This window comes from Vanessa tameamea, chromosome Z (genome assembly GCF_037043105.1).
Source record: "Vanessa tameamea isolate UH-Manoa-2023 chromosome Z, ilVanTame1 primary haplotype, whole genome shotgun sequence".
Lineage (NCBI taxonomy): Eukaryota > Metazoa > Arthropoda > Insecta > Lepidoptera > Nymphalidae > Vanessa > Vanessa tameamea.
In genome coordinates, this window is record NC_087341.1 from 14496743 (window position 1) to 14524234 (window position 27492).

Below are 27492 nucleotides of genomic sequence, written 5' to 3' on the forward strand. Positions count from 1 at the left end.
ATTAATTAGTTTGTTATTTATGTGTGTTCTTACTTTTGAAATCTATAAATTTATTCGTTCGTCGTACAGAGTTTTTGATTTTTTTATCGTAGATTATATTCTAATTATTGTTAGCACGGGTTTATATATCGATAGCTTCATAAACATTTTGAATTGCTAAATCATTTTTAAAATATTTTTGATATGCGAGATTAAAAACAACTTAATAATGTACATAGCTGGTTCAATTAAGTAAAGTGTATTATTTCTGTGTGCGCTTTTAAAACAAATTAATATCGGAACTGTAACTTCATAAGCCCTTATTAATATGCTCGATGGGACATGAACCGTGATCAAATTCACTCTCACGATTCCATTAGGGAACATACATTTTTCCAATAGAGGATTTTGTTTGTAACACCCACGTTCAAAAAATATGCAAATAATTCGACAAAATTGTTGGAACTCTGAAGCTTTGAACCAGGAATAGACGTGACGAAATTGCTTCTTTGTTATACGAAACCCTTACAATATAAAAATAGTTTAAGAGTATAAAACAGTTAACAATGAGGCTAATTGTGGTTAAAATTGCGCACACGCAATGTAAATTCTTTCTTTTTTTTTTTTTTCACCAACTCCCAACAAAGAAGCTCATAATATGCTTATATAACTTGGCTGTGTTCTTTATATTATTAGTTACGTTCGAATACATTCTTTTTGAAATTGCGGAATATGCGCTCTATATATCGAATTACATTAACCTAGAAGAAATGTTTATAATACAATTTTCATTAAAGTTTATTTTATTTCGTTCGTTCGCAAATTCGAAATATGAATAATTTTATATATTTAATTATGCATACTCATTTTATATATAGTATTAATTTTTTTTTTTTTTGAGTATTATTTGAAATTCTAGTCACGCAATCGGGAACAAGAGATAATCAAATTCCGACATCGCGAACTTCGTTAAAAGCATACCAAATATATTAGCAGAGTTTAGCTTTAAGTTCTTGATCTAACTTCGAGTGTCAACTTTTAGTTTTGATTATTTTTATGGTATGTCAAAGAATTTTGCTATTTTACTAAAGTAATTTAAATATTAATCCAATCGACAGTCAGACTTATTGACTTATTGAGTTGTAAATTTTAGGCTTATGAATTACGAAATATTTTGAACGGATAGTGACGTGATTAATTCTGTGACAAAAAAAAAATAAAGAGAAAGTTAACTGTAATGTAAGTTCTCCATAATCAAAAACTGGTTTAAAATATTTTCGGCCAAGGATAAAATTTATGCAAACAGTTATTAACATTTTTGTTTCGTTTTAATTACGAAATTAACTTTGAAGTCAGTTTTATTGTAAATATTGTTCTATTGAGTTATTTCAAAAATGTGTTTAAAAATAAACATTTTTTTATATTATAAATCAGTCTTTTTATGAATATAATAAACGTTGCACTTACAATAATACATTTACATATGTTACATTACCGAATATTGTTTAATAATAATAATGTATTATTATTATTATTTACGTAAAGTATTAATTTCACAAAAACCATTGCTATCTTGCTATCTATTTACTTCTAAAAACTTATCACTTTAAAAAAATTGATCATAAAATCAGTTTTCAAACTCAGCATGCTAATTAAAATAACTGCATTATTATAAATCATTTATTTATTACAAGTAAAATCGTTGGCAGGCGTTGTCTCCAATGTACCTATTATATACTAAGTGCTTCTCCGAAACGTTCTTTTAGTAAAAGTTTTATGTATATTGTTTTACTTGGGAACACAAAAAAAATCTCCTCTTTTAATAACCATGATAAAACAGTTTTTCTTCATTGTAAACACACGGACTATTTCTTATTCATTACTTACAGATATACAATAAAAAAAATTTAGAAAAAACCACACAGGTCCTTTGTTTTCTGGGGATATGAACCTCCGAAAAGTCTGACCGGTGTTTTATTCCAATCAATATATAACAAGGAGCTTTGTTTAAATATAGACTCATCTAATGAGCATTTTTTATAATTTTGTGCAATAAATTCAATACCTACATTTTTTTCCCTAATAGGCGATAGTATTTGTGTGACGTCAACACTACCGTCCGGCTGAACGTAAAATAATCGATCATATAATTCGGCATTTTTGCAAATTTTAGGTCCGAGGGAGGGAGGTACATTTTCACCTTTACGGTCAAAATCAGATCTATACCTATTTATATCTGGAATCTTCTCATCTCCACCGATAAAACTTTGCTGATTTTGCTCTTCATTATTCCCAATTATAAAACGCTCATTCAGAGCATTTCCTATTTTAACATTGTGATGGAAGTCATTTTTAGTAGAAGTATTTTTATCTCGAACATTTTTACCTAAGTCGGGTGACTTTTTGGTGTGGCTTGGTAGAAAGCCATGATTGTATTTTAATATGGAAATCGAATCTGCATTAGGATTTGTTAAATTAGATATTTCTATTGCCATGGTACGACCATTCAAAATAGGGTCTCCGTCAAAACTTTTAACTATTTTATGATTATCTGGCATATATTTTAACCTAAGTGATGGATATTTTTTATTCGCTTGGGCTCCTTTTGTATCAATAGTGACCAGATTTTCATCCGATTCCATATTAATATGTCGCGGTGTATAATCATTGTTAAAAGATTTGACGTTGTGCCATTTATTTGCATTTGATAGACTCCGAGTGTATATATCGTTGCTACTACTCGTTTTCTTATTGTTTCCATCTATAAAGTATTCGGTCGATTTTAAAAATGGAAGTATAGTCATTAAATTACTGTTTCTGTAACGATTTAACCGATCTTGGAATTTATTTATATTTATTTTCGAAGGAGCAACGAATGGTCGCGGTTTTAGTACCTCGCTCGACAATTGGTTATCAACATCCCTGTAAATTCTATGATCTTTATTATTTTTAATAGTACCACGATTAATTATTTTAACATCTTGAGCTTGAGTCTTAGCATGGGATTCTAAAATTTCACTTCTTATATCGTCGTGTAATATTTCAACATTTATTTCTGGATGTTTAACCTCACGTTTATTAATACGTTTGTCGATGATAGTTTTTCTTTGTATTTTGTAAGGTGGACGTATTTTAGTTAACTTAAAATCAGACGCATATGGAAACGAATCAGATAGTTTAATTAATGGGATTGTTGGCGGTATCTTTCTCTGTTCTCTTTGTTGATTGTTGAAATTTTTAATATAACTTAAAACACTATTAGCGAATTGTGAACTTGTCCATTGACCGTACACTTTTGCATTTTTCTCTGGTGGTGGAGGTTTTTCCATATCAAACACTCCATAAGTATTTTGGCTAGAAATACTCTTTGCAGAATTTACTTTGCCGTATTCCTTTAATTCAAAATAAGGAATTACTAATGGTTTCCTCATTTTAACAGGTGAACGTACAAAACCTTGAAATGATGATGGAGGTGGCGGTGTTTCATATACTGCTGGAAGTTCTTGAGTTCCAGAACCAGATAACTCCGTATTTTTACTATTTCTTCCTTTGAAATTATTACTATTGCCGGTTTGACTCATAAGAGTCCAAAATTTAACCTTATCACCATTACCCTTAAAACTTTTATCCACTAACGAAAAGTCCAAAATTTCTTTTTCATTTGAAGTATCCGTCGATTTAATTTTTACCGGTGAAAAATCTAGACCAACATCGTGTTCTATTGTACTATGCGGCGTTGTAAATTTTATAAAACTTCGAGTAGTATTGTAAAGAGGAAAATTCGATGTTTCGGCAGACTCTTGCATGTTGTCCCTAGTCATATTCCCAAGTACTATATATTTTATATTATTGTTAACTAATAGTTTGTTTTTTGTAAATGTTTTTTGTTGAAATTCAGGATTTCTCTTAATTGTATAATTTCGTTCTATTGTTGATGAAAGTATCATGTTAGCTCCAAATACTTCACCATCTAAGCCACTTGGGATACCTATAATAAAATAAAAAAAACGTATCAATTTTATATTTAAGCTTAACGGTTAAATATTGGATGTTATATTACCTGAGTCGGTGATACCGTAACCGATAATGACGCTCCCTCCACCGGGAATCACGAAACCATAAAGCTGTAAAATAAGTTAATATTAACCAATCTCATACGAACAGTTTCGACGCAGCGTAACATGAAAGTGCTCGCGTCTGAAAATATCTTGCACAACGAGTCTAGTTATGCAAGACACAGATTTGCCGCAGGTAATCATGATTCGAGCTGTCTATATAACTGTTCGTGACCTTGTATAAAAATTGCTTGTGCAATGCCCTTTAAAACATGTTGTATAATAATAAATATATATTTTAATCGAACTCTACAAAATATATATTATTGTAATGCCTCGATATATTCGTCATATTCAAATTCTACGTACATGCAAATAACCTTAACAAACAGAAATAGGCTATACAATGCAAAGGAATGCATACACTTTGAGCGGCCTCGCAGGATGCCAATCTTCCATCCACGTACAGCGCCCACGCGCCAAAATCTGATTGGTAGGATAGACATATGTGACGCCACGTATTTTTATTTATATCGACCAGTGCACTCGACGAAGCTCGTCCATTCATTGATATTTTAATATGACGTCCTCCAGAATCGAGCCAAAGCCTTACTACACGGTTATTACCGTTTGCTAAAAAAAAAAAAACACGCTCTAAATAGTTGAATTTAGCATTCGTGATTATCGTAAATAGACTGTGAACCGGCTAATCAAGCCCTCATAAATTATGAATGTCTTAGTTAAATGCGCGTTTGTATGTAATGTGTGTACAAAAAAATTACTTGTTTACGTAAATATCAAGAACTAATCAAATTAGACACTATATTTCAAACTAAAACGCACGTTATTAACGTTAGTATTGTAGCGCAAATAATATTAGAATCTTTTAATTATTGTTAAAAAAAAAACAATTTCTAATGTATATTGAAATGAAAGTTTTCGTCTCAAATAATATTTAGCTTTAATTGTAATCAGATTTTTCGTTCCTACATTACTTGAGTGTAAAATAATAAGACTCAAACTTCGTTCCATCAATATATCTTATATAAGGCGACCACCACTCGCTTTGTTCGCGTTTAATTAATCAGTGAACAGTAAACCACTTCATAAAGCATCGTCATACACGTTCCTCTGTCACATTGTCTATGGTCACTTTGGGAATAACACCTTGATAATCATACTACATAGCTTTATTACGTAATACCAAAAATTAAAATATTAGGCAATATTGCACCAAACTGGTCCAAATAAATTGTTGGGCCGTGTTCATTAATATTGTATTGCAACGATATTTACTCAACGATTCTTACATACATTATTTGTTAATGTTTTAAATATAATTATAAAACTCACGGTTTTTTTTAAATTATTTCGAGCCTATTAAATGTTGTGCTTATAGTGTATACTAATGCTTATATTGTAATACTAATTAAACTAGTGATAAATAAAGTGAATATGTTCACGCAACGCGAAAGATATGAGTACTAAAATATAAAGGTGTTTCATAAATGTACGGTGGTCCAGCCAGGTGATGTACCAATACCATAAATGAAATAAGGCAAGCGTAAGTAAATTGGGTTTTAATACACAAATTAAAAAAAAAAATTGATAAAAACGTAATAAAAAAATAATAATAATCGCAATGGTAAAATAGCGTTTTGAATAATGATAATACAATTTAATTGTATTAAAATAATATAAAATACTATTCCACGTAACTAATGTGATATACGAATTAAATTGAGTCGAATTATTTCCGCAAGTCATCACTATTCTGTGCATTATGATTTTGTTACTTAGTAAATAAATGTGTGAAATTGCCACCTGGACACTCAATAGCACCACTGGTCGATATTACTCTTGCTCTGGCATTGTAAATAAAAATAAATTATTGTTTATACTTTCAGAATTTTTATAAATAATGTATGTCTATACTCAGATTTCACATAAATATTTAAGCCAAATCTTCACGTGCGTTAGACTTAAATCATTTATAACTTACCGATATAAGTGAAAACGCTTTGATCGCCAGACAGATCAAAAAAACGTAGCCAAGTGCAAAATGTGAATTCCCTTATCGGCGGTGTTTCCAAATCGTATTGAAGGAACTGAAATGAAACGTTGTATATATTCTATAGAATAAAGAAGAACTAATAATAAAACGGTCGTTTAATTTCGCAAAACTATAAAGATTCTTTTGAATGAAAGTCGATACACAATGCTTTCTTATCGATCTTCTGCTATTCGAAACACCCATTATTTCAAAGAAATCGAATTCTTTATTAAAAACATCATTTATTTTTGCTCCGATGTCGCTAATACTGGTAACATTGTTGTCTTGATCTAATTAATTTATAGCAAATTGAATTCGGCAAAATGATTTGATTTAAATTAGACATAATATGTATGTGTTATTTTTTACCGGAATGAAGGGTACCTGTTTCACTGCTCAGTTTAACAGGCACAAGTGTTATAACATCCCAAGTTGGTGTCGTAATTTGATATGTAAAGAATGGTTAAAATATTTTACGGCGCACATGTCTAAAGGCGGTGGCTTACCAACAGGTGGCCCATTTACACTTCCGCCTACCTATATCATGAAAAAGGTAAGCTAATACACTTTACATAAGTCTCACACCGGTTAATACACTTAATGGTTGAAAGATATACAAACCTGAGCGAATCCTTTTTGGCTCAGCACTATTTTGTAGACGGAACGGTTGATTGCGTCCGCTGAGAGAATAATTGCAAATATTAAACACTGAATTCGTGTCATACTAAAGTAGTTCAATCTGGAAATAAAATTAACTATTTTATTGAGAAGGTATTCTGTTTATTCAACGAAAATAGTTCAAAATAAATATATAACCTAAAGTTTTAGGTATTTTATTTATGTATTCTCATATTAATTTTACGTTTCATAATCTACACATATAATAAAATTGGAGTGTCTGTTTGTAATATTAAAATAACCGCGTTTTACTAAACGCATATGTAAGTATACACGGTAGATATACCTAAATATCATTTTTTACAATTTTTGTCTGTCTGTCTGTCTGTCTGTTTGTTCCGCCTAATCTCTGGAACGGCTGGACCGATTTCGACGGGACTTTCACTGGCAGATAGCTGATGCAATAAGGAGTAACTTAGGCTACTTTTATTTTAGAATTATATGTAAAATAATAATAAAGTCACGCTTTTCTATTAAATTCAAACGCGCACGAAGTCGAGGGCACAGCTTGTTTAAAATATGAACAGTTAGATGTTCCGAAACGTTTATAAATGGCGTCGAAATAACAGTTACGAAAAATTATGCATGCGAAACAAAATATCGAATCAAATATAATAACAAACTATTTTATTTATTATTATTATGCTTCGTTACTTATTATATTTCGTTTATAAATACTTTAATAATCGCTTTTTAAATATTTAATATTTATGTTATATTATATCCAAATCCATTATAAATTAAGGCTCATTAGGACAGCAATATAGAGATACAGTCACGAAATTGAATATGATCTTGACTGACGTAAGATAAACATGTTCAAATTACATGTACCGAGTGACCTTCACTATGTTACTTTTACCGCGAACATAATATGTTATGATGGGGATTAAGAACTGATTAGTTTGTTCTCTATTAATAATAATGTTCTTAGAATAATCAATAATTTTAGATTTACATTATACATTAACAACCTGTAAATTTCCCACTGCAGGGCTTAGGCCCTCTCTCCCTTTGAGGAGAAGGTGCGGATTGGTGGATACACATGTGGCAGAATAGAAATTAGCCACATGCAAGTTTCCTCACGATGTTTTCCTTCGCCGTCGAGCACGCGATGAATTTTAAACACAAATTAAGCACATGAAAATTCAATGGTGCTTGCCTGGCTTTGAACCCGTAATCATCGGTTAAGATGCACGATTTTAATTTACTTATGTAAAATTATTTATTTTAGTTGTTTCCAGCGGCTTCGATCATTGTTAGGCATGATTATGTAAGGCATATTATGTCCTCCCTTAGGGGTCAAGCTTCAATACAAATTTATTCATTTTTAAATATCTTGAAGAGTTTTATTAATATTGTAGAGTTTTTTTTAATGGCGAATAAATTTAAATTGAAATAAAATACAGAAAATAGTTTTTAATATCTAAAAATAATTTCAGTCATGTGGCCACCGTAGCTGGTACGAACATTGCAATACTTGGAATCCAAAAACATTGTACTAATTAGAAGAATGTATAAATATTGCCTCTAAAAATAGGTTACATGCTCGAAATCACATAAAAATATATGGTATAAAATTATCATGACACAATCCATCCAGAAAAACATGCTGTACTATATTGTGATACTTAATTACATGCTGTAAATACCAGTTCGTGAAAGTGCAATAATACTGGTAATCTCGGTAGTTCCATAAATAAATAAACGGTTTAAAGTGTTTGATTAATGACAGGGGTTAATAAAACTTACCTATACTTTGTAAAAGTGACAGTGACGACACCTCGGAAAAGGGGTGTCACGTGACCGTGTATTGGAACTCGATACAGATTATGTATCACTAGATAGTCAGTCGCTTGAAGAATTTAACAAAATGTATCTATATAATGGTTGGAAAATTCAAAGTTATGACCGAATCCAAACTAACCTATTGAGAATTAAACATCAAAATAAAGATAGATTTACAAATGTCTGTGGGACTAAGACCTCCCAATTTTTTGAGGATATTTTTTTTGGATATTATTCCATCACGCTGTTCCAATGCGGGTTAGATAAACATGTGGCAGACTTTCACTCGATACAGACATGTTTCTAAACGATGTTATCCTTGTCCACTGAACACGAAATCAAATAAAAACGTATGAAAGCTAGAAACTAGAAATTACCTTTGTTTGAACTCATAACCTTCATTTAAGTTTCTTATTCTGAGAAAGTGATGGTAAAATAGAGACAGCGACTCTATGAATCGCAGTTCCGTTACAGTGACGAAAATGATTGAGCCTTAAGTAATATCAATAGGACGAGATTAGAAACCGTATCCTTATCATTTTGCAAGACCTAAATCATTAAACGATACAAGACACGAAATAATGTATATTAGCACTTTTTAACTTCAATAGATATTATTATTTTATTTCAATATTTATATAGTGATCAAAATACTAACTTAAAACAACATACCTCATATTCACATCGAATTCAGTTAAAATTTCCTTAAACCACAGAATCGCTCAATTACACTAATATCTTTTTATCGTGCTTTCTACTGACAGACAAAGTACCGAATGACATCTCCGCCGAGCGATGTTAAAACAGTTATTGTTATTAAATTGTTTGTAAACCGCGAAAAATCTCTTCGAATACATTGTTGCAGGGTGACTGTATCGAGTATTATAATACTAGTGGTTGATCGTTACTTTGTACGGTAATATCAAGCGCACTCGGACGAGGTCAAGATGAGCTTATGCGTGCTAGAGGGTTTAACTGCCTATCAGCCTCACTCGCATTAAATTGAAAGATATTAATCATATTATAATTAATACGTAAAAAAAAATCCGACACGCTATAAAGTATCATTCGTCACTTCTTGTATAATATAATTGAGTATCTATATTAATATTTAAATTTCGAATTGACCATTTTTTTAAAGTGTGTGTGTTTTTTTTTCAATAGTAGCTATAACACACATCGGCCTTAATAAATAAAACATGAAGCCCGCCCTGAAAATCTTGATATAATTTACAATAAAAAAAAAAACAGAGTTTCGTTCATAAATCATTTTTTTGTTATTATTATTATAAATGTATATTGGCGCCAAAATACGATATAGATCAGCGGAATATAAAGAGCGGCGGCGGAGAGGGGGCATGACGGTATAAGACAGAGTCATGTCGTTTGACGTCACGGCATCCGATTCGTGTGAACGTGAAACATACCTCGACGGCGTATTTACGTTATGCAAATCATTTTCAATATTATCCATATTGCTAAAATGTATTTTGTGTTTATTATATGCTATCTTTTCTACTTGTTTCGCAAAACAGACACATACAATCTCACCCAAGGGTGGTGGTGCATTGGCCATATAACCAAAGCTTAATATCACTTAGAGCACCAATGTCTAAGGGCGGTGGTGACCACTTACTATCAAATGGCTCATTGCCAGTTCGCTTATTCATAATATAAAAAAGGCAAGCATTCACACTAAACTTCGGTAATTATACGAATAATATCCAACCAGATAGATTAAATCGTGACAGAACGCCCAATAGAGGTATTATGTCCAGTGAAGGTGTGTGTATGTTTAATCTGTACCTACATACATACATACGTATTTATGTTATTTACATAAATAGTGCCACTAAAAAAACATGCAGAAATAGATACTACCAGCGGTTAGATATATCAGATCGGATTATTGTGAATGTACTCTAATATTAATTATAGGTATAGATTTGATTATAGGTACTTATTGAAATAAATTTAAATAAAGTACGTTTTAAATTATGATAATTTTGTTTAAGGTGAAAGCGCCTGCTTACTATATGGGAGGTCCTGCTCCGAGCACTTTACCTCGCGGTGGAGCCGTCTTGAGGGCCTACTCCCCAGCTGCGCCCCCTGTGCCGGCTGATCGTACGAAGCAAAATCCTTGTAAGTAAATTCACCATCGTATTTACCAAAGAATTCTCACTATGGCGTAATTACTGACATAGATTTTTTATAAATTTCCGCCATTACCAAATAATACCGACATTATTTTTTAGTTCACTGCATAATGCACGTGTTTCTTACGAATTAATGAGATCCGGCGTAGACTAGAATATTATATAGGGTTTTTTTTCTAAAAACTGTGTGTGTAGGTCCCTCTGCGCCACCAAAACCAGTGCGCTCGTACGTTCCGGGGGGCGGCTCAGAGCGCTGTTTCCCCTTCGCCGGAGCTGATTGTCCCCGTGGTACCGATCAACTATACTCTATTCCTGGTAACCCCGGCCTCCTCCTGTCGACGTGTTTTTTTTCGCTTCAAAAATCTTATTTGCTTGAAGCTTTTTATTCTTTCAGTGTCGTGTTAACAGTTTTCATACAAACATCGACTCCTCTCTATTTATTCCACTCAAATATTAACTTAATTAATATTACGCGTTATGGTCATGATATAAAGTAGTTATTAAAACGATGAATTTGTAATGCAATGTTTCTAAAACCTTTTTTTTTATTATTAACTTTTTTTGACATAGTGAATAATTAGGTTTTAGTTGATAACGCTATCATATATTTTATTCTTAGAAACGCTTAGAAAGTATTTACATAATTTGAACTTTAGGTCAATTAAATGCATATATTTAGTATATATATATATATATACCATTTGTATTTACTTAATATTCAAATATCAGAATCATTAGAAGGGAACATTATTATTCTTCTTTATACTTTAACACACACTTACTGGTACCAACGTTTCAACTTACTAATAAATCTGAGCAGCGTTCGTAAAGTGACACAATGCTTTGTCTTCTTCTTTAGCATATCAAATTGCTGATGACAGAAAGAGATGAATCGTTCTGTAACTATTTCTGCTATATGATGTTTATTAGTGAGACATTTTTTTCTAAAAATTAAACATTTACTAACACAGTTCATAAAGACAGAGTTTTAATTATATGTTTTTTATTTGTAATCTAAATTTCGATTAAGGCTTTGCTCTTTTCGCTTTCCTCTGTGTTATTATGTCCTTCAATTTGTTCATTCAGCTTCAATTACACGTTTAATGTTGCCATCTTGGTGTGCCACAGTTTTACTTCAATTTTATCACGTTATATCCTTAGCCTTATCTTAATTACATCGGCAACGCAATAATAATAATTTCGAAATTCGATTAATTTTATACATTATTTTTTATAAAAAATATATTTCGTACAGCGCATTCTGGAGATGGATACATGTCTTCGCCTGAGCGAGTCATCGCCCCCCGGCCCTACGAAGACCCTTATTACACCCAATTCCTAGGATCTGCTGCCGGGAGGCCGTCTATTGCTCCGGTCATCGATGAAGAAGCCAAGTAAAATTATGATCACAATAGTTTTAAATATCAATTGTAATATTTTTTGAATTTATACGATAGTAAGTAATTTTAGAATTATGTTGCCCATCCGGTAAGTAATTTTACTCTTTTCGTCCTCGAAAAACTGCGGAATGAATATAAATTAAATAATTTCCAAATTAAAATAATTTTCAATAAAATCGATAAATTTTCCAGCGAAACGGTCATAATTGATGACTCGTACCAGATGTATGGAGTAAACCCGATCACTTCTGCTCCGCGACCTATGTCCCGGCCCCCATACGACGGCAGGTAACTTTAGCTTCTAAAATATGAAATATCGTAAACGATATATTAATTTCTAAATACGTATATTTATATATATATATTCAAGATGTATATTTATTAAATTATTTAAAGTTCTTCTTGTATGCTGTGCGATATTGTGGCCACAATGCTAGGTGCTCTGCGACTGATTATCTAATGGCGACAGTAAATTGCTTACATAAAAGATTTACGTGGCTGATTTTATAGGTTCACGCACTAATATATTCTTTCATAGGATTGGTCCACCTATCGACGATATGCAACGCCTCCGCGTAGAAAACATGGAGCGCCAGCTCGCGAATCTTACAGGGCTTGTACAAAAAGCTCTGCAGGTTCCGGGAACATCTGCAGCAGCATCAGCCCCGCCTGCATCGCCGAGGCTGGATTACCAGACCTACACTACAAGACCTGCTGGTCAGGGTAAGGATATTTGATTTTTTTCAGGAACAATATCTAACGCAGTGTTACCATGTCGATGGGCTTCTTTTACCGGTCAGCATTCAGCATAATACAAAATAAAATCTCTTCGATCTCTTGTGGACATTCGATTGCGGATGATATTTCTGAATTTAAATTTTCTCATCTCAAGGTAGTCAATCTACATTTTAAATACACATATATTTTGAATTAGTAACTATCAAAGTCTTAGTGCGTTAATGTGGCTTGCGTTTCCTGTATTCAGATGCCGATCGATTGGCCAGCAACGAGAGACCTCCCAAATTAGGGAGGGACAGATTTCGTAAGTGTGAATGATCGCGGCCAGATAATTGCCAATGCATTGCTAATGTTGAAAATTTTAGATGATCAAATAACAATAATATATAAAAATAATAAGAATATTAATAGATAATGTTTATACATATGTACCTAGTTGTATTTTGTACAATTTAATATTTATATGAATCAATGGTTATAATAGTTTGTAGTTAACGAAGGTACGAAACCGCAAATTACGGGCACCACCACATTCTATTAGTGAACGAGTAAATGTGTAGTCCTAATACTGAGCTTCTTCCGCGCCTCTCGGAATGTGGCCAGGGAAAGTGACGCTTTCTCTCCACCAACATGCATCATGTACACGTCACAGCAATTCGGGAAAATTTCTATTGGACATAATTTACATTAGCAATGTATTGAGCAGTCCCTATACATTATCACGCCGAAAGTGCTGCTTGCTTGCTGACTCGTGTGATTTTATTGTTTTCAGCCTTTTCTAATGTAAATTGTTTATACAGAGTACTGATCATCCGCAGCGTCATTGTTTCTGTCAGTTTCATTCATTATTAAATCAAATACTCCTGAATCATAATCGTTACAGTAGACACAAATCGTTGACTTTATCATGTTGCTACTAAAATTGCAAAACATATTGTTACGTATGCTTTACGAGACAGTCATAGTATGGTTTACGAGTACACTTAAAATTTGAATTGATTTTAGTAACAATCAAGTTCGACCGACAGCATTATTATTGTTTTGTTTATTAGAATAGTGAAATAGCTTCAAAGTATTACACAGTATCCCTTATAAATAGCATGTGAATATTGTTTTATGTGGATTACTTTCCTTAATTAGAATTCGGATATTAGTTATCTACCTATAAACTTTGTAATGTATTTTTTTTTATTCGCGCACGTCATTCACATCGTGTAATATTTATATATATAATATATATATATACAAACATCGACTTATTAACATATTTTAATGATTACGCTTTTCTTAGTCTTACACAATATTTCGTTTCAGTGATTGGTTGAATTTGAAAATTAATTTTGTAAAAATATTGGTTATAGACCTCAATTTTTCTGCAAATTTAGTATCGATTTTTCCAAGATTTTTGCACGTTTGCATTAAAAAGGCACTTTAAGCCATCTCTCGTATGAACTTTGATCAATATTACATCATTACGAAAATTGTCGTAAATTTTTCATTACTTTGGTTGACCTATTTAAGTCGATTTTGTTTCCTGCACCCCTCTTATATTCATACATTTAAATTTGTTATTTCAGAGAAGTCTGTATCTTTTGAGAAATCGGTATCCTTTAGTGATGACCCACCAGATATGAACTCTCCTAAACAACATTCTCCACAACATTCAGGTATGCATTTGTGAAATATAAATACAATATGTTTATTAAACAAACGCTTCAACGGAGTTGGATTTGTAGTGGTTATTTAGCAACATTATTAGTTGGAATGGAATTAAAGTATTTCATAGTCCGGTGTTGGTATTCAAGCTCCCTGTTCTAGTGACGTATGATATTCCAATGGTCCTCTTCGCGGTTATGCGCTTTTTCCATCAGTTTTAGTATCACTCCTTAATTCTTCATCAATCAGTTTTGTCACTTATAGTTGATGATGATTCTTGGAACATTGTCGTTTATCCTCACGGAGGACATTTCATATTATCATGTACTGTAGGTCTTTTCTCCAAATATTGGACATTCATATGTAGGAGTGGTTTTCTTTCATCGAAGTATGCAAATAGTCAATTTTCCTCACTACATGTTTATTCCATGGTACATTTGATTCATTATGAATTCTTTACACCACCGATACTTTGTTTTTTTTTTAATTCATATACAATGTTGCATCACTCTACATTACGAAAACATGTATATATATATATATATTTATATATACTATAATCAGTGGCTGAGAATGAAGTAAATGCGCATATGAATAAATCTGATTCTGTCAAAATATAACAATGAATGAGATTTACCAAAGTTCTTCATGTAACATGCTTAGTTATTACTAACTCACTAAACCAAACTAACGAATATAAAATTAAATATCGTTTGCATTTACATATTACTATGTATTCATAATAGTCAGAAAAATATATAATATATCAAAAAAGGTACGTTAATATTAATATCACAGGCGAATGTTACATGCGCGTTCTGTTCATTCTTCAGCCGAAACTCCTTGCTAAAAAATCTGTCTTCTTTTTGTAGTTAAGATCATGACCACAACCATAATTCTTGTAATTGATTTCTTTCCGCTTACTTCTTTGCCATAACCAGCCGATACCAAACCAACAAAACCTGCAATCAAGTCATCAACTTTACCAAGGACGTCATCTCAAGGTAACTTTTTTGAAATCCGTTTACACGAGTTTATTTGAAGAGCCTTACTAACTATAATGCTTTTACCCGACTCGCGAAGCTATATTGGCTTGATTAATTAATAATTAGCATGAAATACCAAATCACTAACTAATGGATTTCAAAAATATAATTGAATATTTACAGATTTAGCTTAGTTATTGCTTTAGGCCATCGGGAACTTCTATATATAAACGATTACTTTTTAATCTGATATATAGTTTTAAATCTCGATTTCGGTCATTTTCAATACAAATAATACATGGAACTAATTAGTTTATTTTCAAATATTCTACTAGAACGTGATCGGCTTAAGCCAGCACCGCCACCGAAGCCGGCTGGTCTAGTGGGACAGCAACTGAATCTGGTGCCGCAAAGGACCTACACTCTGAACGTCAATCCGGACTTTTTCAACCAGCTTCGAGTACTTCAGAAGCAAAGCCGCGATCTGAGGATCGAGGTACATAATATTTTTGCAACTAAAACGTATGCATTGCGAATGAAGCAACTTTTAATGCGAATTTTAACCAGCATCGCGAACTTGCTCAGCTTGTTGATACTTCACAATTTGATGTATTAGTATGATGTATCTTTCACAGACCCGCAATCTTCGTCGTTCGACCCTGTCGCACTCCATACAAATGAGGCAAATGATGGCTGAGGCCATTGTAAAAATTGGTGATATAGCTGCCTCTTTTTGCGATGATGATAACGATACAGTATGTATAAAAAGCATATTATTTAGCGAAGGAGACAAATTATTTTTAAATGAAAATTTTATTTCATTAAAATATTCTAACAGCTGGCGCGCGAAGAAGAGATATATCGTCAAGACATGCTGCTTCTTGAGAACGACTTGTATGAACTAGAAGCTACTGTGGAGCGTCTGCGTGGCCAAGCAGCAAATAGGTAAAACTTTTCTTATCACCTAGCTAGGAGTAGCTACTCCTGCCGGTTTCGATGAGTTATATCTACTTTTTTTAAATTAAACATAGCTTATAGCCTATCTCCGTCCTTTAACTATAAACTAAAATATAGAAGTTTCAAAAAATCTAATTTGCAAATTTTGCATGTAATCCAAAAAAACATATAAAATTTTCCTCTTTATAATAGTATGATAACTAGATTTGATTAAAGAGTATTTCTGAAGTGGTATTGACCGGTTGTAGGGAGACTCGTGTCAATATGGCGGATATCGAACGCATTGCTATGGTTCTCTCAAAAAGTAGCAAGACAGTCGCCGATTGGAAGCTCAAGTTTCCGATACTGCAAGAAACTATGAAGGCAAAACTGGCCGCAGAAATGGAGAAGGTAAGATAAATTTAAAACTACAAGATATCAAAATAAAATTTAAATCTGCTAAAATTGTATGTGATTATCGTGAATATTTATATACAGGTGGTCCGGAAGGAGAAAATGCTTGAAGAAGAACCGGAACGCTTAGAGTTGGCTTTGCGTCGTTGCAAGAAACTTACTGGAACTCTTGTGACTCTGAAAAGGTATGCTTTGTAAAATTTATCCTAATCTGGTATTTATTATAAGTAATTGTATTTATAAACTTTGCTTTATCTATATAAGATTTTAAATTAACGTGGTTATTTTTATTACTGTAAGTATTTAAAATGGGATATTTTCTTTATCTCTCGTTGTGTTTCAATTTAATATAGGTTGGCTTGCGTACAAGAGCAACGCTTGCCAATCACTGACGGCCGTGTTTCTCCAAGCTCTTCTCAGAGCTCAGCCACTGCTGGCCCGTCTTCAGAGGATTATAATTCGGAGAATGCTTGTGCACTTCCTCCGACCAATAATAAGGTACAAGCACCATTGTAATTCAAATGACTCTAAATTAATAAATAATCAAGGTCACGATTTTTGGAAGAAAATTCGCTACTAAATAAATAATTGGCTTTAATATTGAGACGGCACTAACTTAACTGCTTATTAAGAAACATTTACATCGTACTTTTTTAATAATGCGGTACGAACCAAATGTTACATACGTATGAACGCTTGCCATCATTGTTGTACGAAAGTATATTTCTATCACATCTATAAATCATTTAGTACTTAAGAGGTATTATGATTGACAAGTAAAATATTTGAAATATTTTAAAATCATACGGAACTTCATATTTTTAGAAGAAATAAAAACATCTATATCAGTTATCTTAATGACGTTCCGAAGCAGTCGATGCCGTCTTTAACTACTCAAAATTATCATGGAGCGTAAATTTTCTTCCGAGTTTCCTTATCAATATGAAATGTTAAAATCTAATCATTGATTTTTATAAAGGTCAGACTTACAGCACCTTGAGTATTTGAGATCACACGATATCCAAATATTATAACCGCTTAACAATTGCAGGTTTGCCAAAAGTTTAAAATTTGCATTTTTTTCCCGCACTTCGATTATTTTGCGGAGTGTTCGTTTTTAATTTAAATTTTGGTTTAAGTTTACCCTAGTTGCTTTATAGTTTAGTGTATGAAACCTATAGTATATACTGCATAGATTTATTTTATGCACGTGCCCTTTATTTTGGAAAAAACTCCATAAAATAATTTAGCTGTAAGGAAGACAAAAAATTTACTCCTCAATAGATGAAGTAGACTGTAGTTGTAAAATTGCTTTTTTAGTTTCAGTTAAACCTATATTTTATCGGTTTTATCCTCTAATATTTTATATGACTAAAGTATCGATGTTTTTTGTTTCAATTTTTTTGTTTGTGTGTATTCTGACAAGAAAATCCAATTCGGCCCTAAATTATATGCGTATTTACGAAATACATTCAGTTTTTCGTCAATATGCTACTATTTTTATTGTATTGGCAGTTTATTCAAAATTCTACCATTTTGTGAAGAATTGTTCGTCACTCTCTGTCAATTTACAGTGACGTCATGAGATCTGATACTTTAAGGTCCACTCGAGTTATCTTTTTACCCTTAGACTCAATATTTTCTGAAGAAAAGAAAACTGTTTAACTAAATCAACATTTTCTATTGAAAAGATGATTATCTTTTAAACACTACTATTTTTCAAATAATTTACTTATTTATGATATATATATTTTTTGAATTAGGTTTCTAAAAAGGTAGTTAAAAAGATGGGTATGAATTTTATTATCATTTTTGTAGGCGTGACAGAGTGTGACGTCAGGAACAGAATACAAATATCAAGTTTGGAATTCTTTTGCACAAACCCTGCAGCCACGCACTATCCATAACGTTGCATTTTTAATCCTCGCTTCAGGAAAATAATGCCAATTTTAATGAACACCTCCAAGTAATTATGTACTTTACCTAGATGCCGAACAGAATTTTTTGAACCTGCCACTCTTCAGAGTCCTTTACCGTTTATAATTACGAAAGTATGTTATTTATTTATAATTAACTATATCAAAGGTTGATACTTGTAATGGATAGCCGGTACTTGGACGCCTGGTACACTTTATGACGTGAACATTTGGCAAGCAGAGCATGACATCTCGATTGTCACTTCATTTCTAAACTCTTCTATAACATATGTATGTCATTCGAGTCACAAAGTAAATGAAGTGTGCACGATGCTTAGGACGAAGAGGGGGATTATGGGACGATTCCGTGCATAACAACGATTAGTAGCTGCTGTTCCCCGATTGATTGATCTTGATCATTGACTTACTTGAGCTGTGTCATTTATAACATACTATTTTAATGATAAATTTCATCGTCTTTTTCCGTTTTGTTACCCGTCAGTTCGCCTGGAGACAGAGCCAATACTTCAGAGAAGCTATAGTTATTAACGAGTAATAAATCTCTTCGTTATATAACCATAATTATTATTATTACTCTTTTATTATTATGATTATTTATTATTATTCATAAAAATACGTTTAAATAATTTATTTGTATATTTTTATTACACGTTACTTTTCTCGTTACATTGTTTTTGATATTCATACTTGTGTAAATAAACACAGAGCTGTATTTATGTAGGCATGTTGGTGCACAGCGGTAAACTATGCTTTCGTAATACTGTAAGGGAATACGCTTCAAGACGTTTCATTAACTTATAGAATTTTTGCATATTTTTTCCAGTACAGACAATATTGAATCTTGACGAATCGGTACGCATGCTTACATATATTTAAATACTAAATAATAATTTTGCAAAAACATAAGTTCGTGTTAATGGCACTTGAAGTTTTTTGTCCTTAAATTTTTCAATGTCATAATGTTATCTGAATCAGTGCCATATTCATGGGCGGCTCGTTTGCTTAAAACGATTAGACAAGGCCAAGCGCTTCCGACGAGCTATGCAACTTTCAGCTTACCACAATCATCTTTTTATATTTTTAATATTTTTTATGTTTAATAATTTGATTCGTATATATTTTATTCTGTTTCAGACAAATCGTTGTGTATTTTATTATAATACCGATAACATATTTATAATTGAAATTGTTGTTAATTTATTAATTGATAATAATTTAATATGCAACGTTTTGCATACAATCATAAGTTGAAAGTTGCGTGTTTTTAACGTAATAGCAAATAGCATATATATCGAACTAATGGCATATTTATTTTCTAAATATAAAGGCCTGCTGTATATAATTAATTATATCTGTGTATTAGTAATGTATGTAGAACTAGGCGCATAAGTCTTAATGGCATGAAGGCATGGTACTAGTTAATAATAATTACTTCTCATTACTCTATTTATAGATCACCATTATCAGGCTTGAGTTTTCATTTATCGTCGTATTTAAACGTCATAATTTATTCAAATCAAATATCATGAATATTAAAAAAAAAATCATTTAATGGAATTTGCATTTTTAACAATAATATTGATTTATTATAACAAATTTCGACATGCGTACTAATAAATGTTGAAATTTCTTTAAAATTATTGAACCGATATACATGAAGCTTATACCAGAATATGCAACGCGTTTCGAAGAAGGTTTTACTGTACGATATTGATATATATGTAAGTATCAACGCTTCGAGAATAAAAGAGTAAATTTAATATGCAGGTATATTTTTAAATAATACTTTTAAATGTAATTAAGTACGCAACTCCGCCACTCGTAATACGCAAAGATTAAGACAAAATATACGAATGGTGATAAAAATTAAATAATCATGAATACGAGTACGACAGTTTATTGTAAAAATATAAACACTAAAACTACTTACAATAACTTACACAACAGTAGTTGTTCTACTATATATATTCAACAACAAAAGGAGTTCTTTAACACGCATGGTATTCTTTAGCCTGCTTTATAATAGTTTGTGCATCTTGCCGTTTTGTTTCTGTTGCAGCTCGTTCTCCATTCCAGAAGCAGCTCACAAAACCAATCCTCTGGATCCCAATAAATTTCGAAGCAACCATCCCGTATCCTCTTTCCTCTTCTTCTATCTAGAACTAACATCGATTAGATTATTAGCTATCACATTCGTACACTAGTGCTTTTAGAATCTTCTACTATTCTTGAACCCACTTTTCTTTCTCACTTTCGCACTCCACAAGAGACACCGACACCATAAATGACTACAGAGTAATCGATGAGTCCACTTATCCCTAATGCCTGTTAAGTTCTAAGTTGTCGAGTATAATTGGTTTCAAAAGACTAACCTGCATCTGGAGCTAAGGTAATATTTTTTCTAAATTTCGTACCTATACGCTTATAAAGTATTTATATCTAATTTCAGCATTAAAGTCTGGTATATTAACTGAGCACTTTCAATAAACAATTAATTAAAGTATTGAGTAGAATGCAGTTCACATTAGCTTCTATATTTAGTTCTTGTAATGGTTAAAATAACATTTAAATAGCTTTCTTTGATCGGTAGACAAAGTTTAAATCACTATTTACACAAATTTTAAAATTTTTGACTAATGGCAAAATCATCACAATTGTTAACAGCGATTTGTCGTCTCCAAATATTTAATGCATTTTTGTCACACATGAAGCAACTGTATAATATTTTCCATCACGTTCAGCCGCTCATAAGTCCGTGCAACATATCTTACATACCCATTCTTTGCCTCCGACCTCCGTTTGATGTCACCTCGGCTCTCTATACCACAAATCATTACAGGCTCGACACATTCTTTCATATTTTTTGTCGTCGACTATACGTTCCGATTATTAACATAATCACAATTAGCTGACATTAGTCAGCTTTACGATTAAATTGGAAAGAGCGTTATTCGACGGCAAAAAATTCGAGGCAATCGCCTTTCGTTTTCATTTTATTCTTTTTGAATGATTGTGGTCGCATTAAACCATTTAGTTCTATCCATATCTGTGAATACGGAGAGTTAATCAGTGAATCTTATTATTTGAATGATTGTTTCTCGATGTTTCTGTGCAGTCGGTGTTATTGTATTTATGTCGAAAACTGCGATGTTGAAATTTCTCTCACGCCACCTTAACGTTCATATCATTCATGAAATTTAACAAAATTACAACATCGCGGTTTACATTCGCGAAGCTCGCCTTGCAAATCTAGAAGTGGATGGAATGATGCGCAGGGTGCCGCCGTCACCGGGCGAGCAGCTGCGGGCCGGGGAGCAGCTGAAGTGCGGCCGGAGAACGCCCTCGATGCGCTACTAGATGAACTTCAAACTTTCTCTAAACCACCGGAGCGCGGCGGACGGGGCGAGGGGCCCTTGCGCCGGCTACACTCATATCCCAGCGGCAGCGACACGGATGCTTCACCTCCCGTGCGCGCGCGCGGCCAACATCCACCCAAGCCGCCAGTCCCCGAGCGCCATCCAGAACTGCTCGCGATGGCCGTGCGCCGAGCCCCGCCGCCCCCGCCGCCGCGTACCACTTCCCGCTCGCCTCTCGCATCTCCTACATCGCCTTCCTCTCCACCCCGACCTGATTCTTCCGACTCCAACGATGAGAAAACTGCTTCGCGTCAGGCACTCCTAGAACAACGGCATCAGGAACTCCTAAAGAAACAAAAAGCACTACAAGAACAGTACGCTCGCTTGCAGATGATTCAGCGAAGCGGGTCAACGCTGCCGCCTAACGCGCAACCAGATTTGAAGAAAACCGGTAGTGAGTCAAACTTGCTCACCAAACTTAGCCTGAACCTGGCACCAGCTAATATTTCGGGAAGCATGACGCACTTGGCTGGTGACTGCGACCCAAAACGGAGCGAGGCGTCACCCGACGACACTCAGTCGACAGCGCCTGACGCGGTCGCGACCACCAACAAAGTGTACGAGACGGACATCCTGTGACCGTGTCAATTTGGCTTTATATCTGTTTAAGTTAACCTAAGTTGTTGTAGTAAATAATTTATACTGTAGTACATTTATACTGATTCAACGTGTGCGTAATAACAACTAATAACAATCAATTAGTCGCTATTGCACACATGGACATTTTATTATGTTTGTTAAAGTCCAATCGTATTAAGTTGTTTGTATGATACACTTGCTATAATTTCCTTATTTGGTGACTAATTTTCGTCCCCGTATACTTAAAAATTGCTACACGCGCTGCGCTCTCTCCGAACTTTAATCTATCTCCTATATCTGTAATCCTCTAATCCTAACTTATAAACAACAACAACGGCTAGAATACCGGATAACCGAATTTCATATCATTATAAACGATCATATAATCAAAAAAAAAAAACAAAAAAAAATCAGTGTTTAAGCGAACAGCTTATTATTGGTGTTTCTGTAACCCTTAGTATATGTCTATTCCATTCAAATAACCATTGTAGATAACTGCGTCTCATTTGCAAGCAGATAGTAAAAAAAAAAAAAAAAACAATATTCGAATATTTTATATAATTTTCAAAAACCCTGCAAGTAAAAATAAAATCATATGAGTATTTCGGGCCAATAGAAATAACCAAATTACACCAAAAGAACGTTATAATGAACAAGATTATTTTTTTCAATGTTAAATTTAAGTATCTACTTGCAAATGACAGCAGATTTAGAATTCACTACGTATAATACATGTACCGTTCTACCGTAGTAAAAAAAATGCTGTCTCGTAAATGTCTACCTGATTGGGTTCAAGAAGAGGATGTTATGGCTGGGCGAGACTTGGTAAGGGCAGTTTTGAGACGTTATTAACAACTACCTGCAGTTAAGAGTTAACGGTAAAGAACGTTTAGTCATATAATCATCAAATTTTACCATTAGCGTAAATGTGTATGAATCGTGGTATCTTCTCTCCTATTATATACATATATACTTTATACCGTATGTATGTAACTAATTACATAATATATAACCTTACCTAGTCCCTAAAATTTGTACCTATACCATAATAATATTTTACACTTATGTGCCAAATACTTTTTTATAACCTTCTCGTCTTTCGGTTGATCAGGTTTTTACCACAAAATATTTGCTCTTATTTTATATTTCTGGCACAACGAAATCTTAATACTATTATCAATTAAAATTATCGAAATTTGGATTTTCTTTATAAACTAATTAATATTTTTGACGGTTACATTTGAAATCAAACAATCATGAACGTAATTCCGCAAATCGGATCATAATATAAAAGGCAAAACTTGATTGAACAGTGGAATGTAAATTTAAAAAATCTTTACGATATATCGTAAACAGGAATTCGGAATACCGATAACATAAATAAAGCGAACTGCAGCAACAATAGTAAAAATTAAAAATAAATAAATCGCAAAAATTCCAACATATACATCAAACAAACGGTAATATAAAAATCATATTAAAATTGACTGTGATAAAACAAAAGCTATAATGAATACACGAGAATTGAATTCTGAAAATTTTGTAAAACGGCTTACTAAACTTAACTCAACTGAAATCAGAGAAATCTACTTTTATATTTACAACCAAATTAATAAAAAAAAAAAAAACAATACTACTAAATTCGTACTCGCGCATCAAAATCCGTCAATAATATTAGTATAGTTAAACCGAACATTTTTCACCTAATAGCGTACTTGTGGTCAAATTGTTTGAGAAAACGAACGAGTGATATTGTTGTATAGATGTGTTAAAATATTCTTATTTTTAGACTCAAACTATATCTGCATTAGACAATGTATAGAGTCTAGTATTAGCTATAGAACGTATATGTTATGCCAAATAAATGTGCGCTTTCTAATGTTTTCGCGTCTCACGACAACTCTCGCGGTACCATGATATTCAAGGAACTATGTGTTCGGCTATAATTAAAAATAATACATTCAATATGTGCTTAATTCAATTTTCGTCTACGTTAGGCTAAGACCGCACTGCAATTTAACATCGCGCGTTTTTTGTTTGTTAATACAGATTTATACAATTCCTGCAGCGGTTAGTATCGTCTACGCGCATACCTCTATTCGAAAACTAAGATCATCAAAAAAATATGCACATCCATACAAATCTGACGTAGTGTAGTGCGGATTTAAACGGCAAAAATAAAAATCGCGTGGTGTGATTTCGCAGCGTCCTTAGCCGTAATCATTTGATTCCGCTGAAACAAACCAATCCTTAATTTAAAGAAATCTTGAAATAAATTGATTCATAGGAGATTACTTTGAATACAATAATATGATATTGTAACATCTCATTTGTTTTCAGTGATACATGGAACCGCAGAGTGTCACACTATTTTATTATAAGTGCACAGTATTAACACGCACTTAGAAATTATTTATAAAACACTTACGATTGAAAAAAATATAAATTCCATAAACACCCTACCTTTGGGAGAAAATCTCGTCTGATTAATGGTCACACGGTGTAATTGTACTTTATTTATATAATATTATATGAACTATTAAAATTTTTTATCAAATTATATACGGAACCAATATTCACTGTAGGGTTATATAAACTGGTACAGATATCTTGAAGTATTTCAAAAGATAATAATTGAAATTTTGAAAATTTTTAAAATAAATTGTACAATACATTTTATAACTGCAGAATTACATTATACAGAATACAATAACAACAATTCTTAAATATTATTTCGACTGACAATAATATTTCATTTTATTTTATAATCGTCGTAATTAAATAACAAAAATCCACAGTGCGTGTTTGGTTCCATTAAAGTAGATAAAATAATGCTTGTTAGCAATTTATTGTGCAATTAGAACCATAACTTGCGAAAACTACCACTTACCGTCTTGCTAATAAATCTGAACGAACAGAAATCATTCAAAAAATTTGATTCTTAACTTAAATTGACGTTCACAACTCGACATCTAAAGACATACGAGTGTGTATTATAATGTTTGCAGCCAAAAGACAGGAAAGCATTAACGGCTTTACTGAATACACAAAAAAAAAAACTTTCTTTCGTTTATTATCAAGACGGTTTAAGTCCGAGTCAAAAGCACTCATATTTTAAATGAAATAATATTTTATTACTTAAATTTTAAGTACTAATTTGCTATGCTGTTTATCGACTATTTTTATGCCATCATGGATTTGATATTTTACAAAATATTTTTTACATTTTCGCATCTGTACATCTCAATATTGCGAGAGCCCTTTAAATGGCAATAATGCTGTCGGATTGCGAAGGTATTATATTATTTGCGATGTAATTTAACACGTGTGTATTATCAGACATACAGAATTATATATCTTCCCTCACATTCATAAATATAGTATTAAATTATGTGTGTCAATGGTTAACTTCTAGCTTAGGAATTGTAAAACTGTATTTTTCCAATTTCTTTTCTATTTATACTTATTTCATATTTTAATTTGTAAAATATTGAAGTTATTTTTATATAAGTATTAAAAATTATAAATTTTGCATGCATTGCGGTTCTCCGATTATATTATTTTGTTACGTTTCGTGCCAAATATGTTGTTTTGTAAATTATTATTATTATTATGGCGAAAATCAAATATTATATAACATCAAATATTATATCGAGCTAAATTTATTTCTTTTAGAATTCGATAAGTTGTATTTGTTGAATTTAAAGCTTAAAGCTTTTGTAGTGGTGTTGTTATTTTTGAAATATCTTTGTAGTTATGTTTAGTTAAATTTCATGTTATTTCATTAGGTTAAAACAAAAATAGCTTCAAATATTTTAAACTAATTGTGGATTAAAATTATAAACGTCAAGTTAAAAAAAATCTTATTATTTCACATCCATTTTTTATATCTCAAATTAATGATTAGCAAAATTTTCGATGGTGAATCGTAATTAGCAATAAAGTGCAGTTACGCTAATATTATAGATTCGACAGCTTAGATGGATGTTTCTAACTCACTCACGCTAGAACGGTTAAACGAATTTCCCTAAAGCCTGACACAAATACTACAGCCCACACCCCTTTGACATTAAGTAAAAATAGAAGTATATGAAACCCACATTAAAGATTATAAGAGCACAAATGTGCACAAATACGGGTACATGTCAGGATGATGACTCAGTGACACAATAAGACAGAATAATATTTTCCGAAGCACAGGTGTTAAGTACTACCAACTTGTAAGTTCTCAGCTGCCTTTTAAACAAGTCGTTAGTACCAATGAAATAATTTATTTACATGATATATTGAATGATAAAGCGTTGTACGTGCCGTGTAGTGGTGGATTTACACATTTTGCAAGTATAGGCAAGGCAAATATATTGTTATATTTGCTGCGTTATTAACTTAACTGTGTTAACACATGTGCCTGAGTGCCTACAAAGTTTTAATTGAACATCAATTTAAACTTTGTAGCTAGTTTCAAGCATTGTTTCGAGCGAACAAATGAAATTTAATAAAAACCTTTTTAGTTGTTTATTTATCTCGCATGTGCGATGAAAATAAAGAAAACTACTATTTGTAAGATATCTTCACGACTTATTTCGATAAATACTTCGAAATCCGGTTTTCATAATTAATTTGGCTTCGGCCAGCTCAGCCTGCTGGTAAATACACCACTGATTTTGTGAATAAAAATATAACAGCTGCACTTTCTCTAGAGGGGATAGATAAAAATAAAA

At 32.4% G+C, this 27492-nt stretch overlaps 2 protein-coding genes across 18 annotated transcripts in view; one reads left to right on the forward strand and one right to left on the reverse strand.

Moving 5' to 3' along the window:
- The window catches only part of LOC113404162 (coiled-coil domain-containing protein AGAP005037), a 229925-nt gene extending 203293 nt beyond the window's left edge, over positions 1-26632 (forward strand). For 8 of the 17 annotated variants that reach the window (XM_064220511.1, XM_064220516.1, XM_064220513.1 and 5 more), the window contains 15 exons: positions 10569-10695; positions 10905-11024; positions 11965-12103; positions 12302-12397; positions 12648-12832; positions 13095-13151; positions 14425-14514; positions 15445-15507; positions 15825-15985; positions 16125-16244; positions 16328-16434; positions 16695-16836; positions 16924-17024; positions 17193-17337; positions 22052-26632. In XM_064220511.1, coding sequence (XP_064076581.1) covers positions 10569-10695; positions 10905-11024; positions 11965-12103; positions 12302-12397; positions 12648-12832; positions 13095-13151; positions 14425-14514; positions 15445-15507; positions 15825-15985; positions 16125-16244; positions 16328-16434; positions 16695-16836; positions 16924-17024; positions 17193-17337; positions 22052-22771 — 2373 coding nt within the window. In that variant the 3' untranslated portion in view covers positions 22772-26632. The other 9 variants (XR_010309905.1, XM_064220520.1, XM_064220512.1 and 6 more) reach the window with 9 other exon arrangements.
- Positions 1887-6810, reverse strand: LOC135194634 (uncharacterized). Its single transcript, XM_064220278.1, has 5 exons — positions 6709-6810; positions 6037-6142; positions 4459-4667; positions 4040-4103; positions 1887-3967 (listed from the first exon to the last, which is right to left on the reverse strand). The coding sequence occupies exons 1-5, from the start codon at positions 6808-6810 to the stop codon at positions 1887-1889; spliced, it is 2562 nt and encodes an 853-aa protein (XP_064076348.1).
- Positions 26633-27492: the final 860 nt, after the last annotated feature.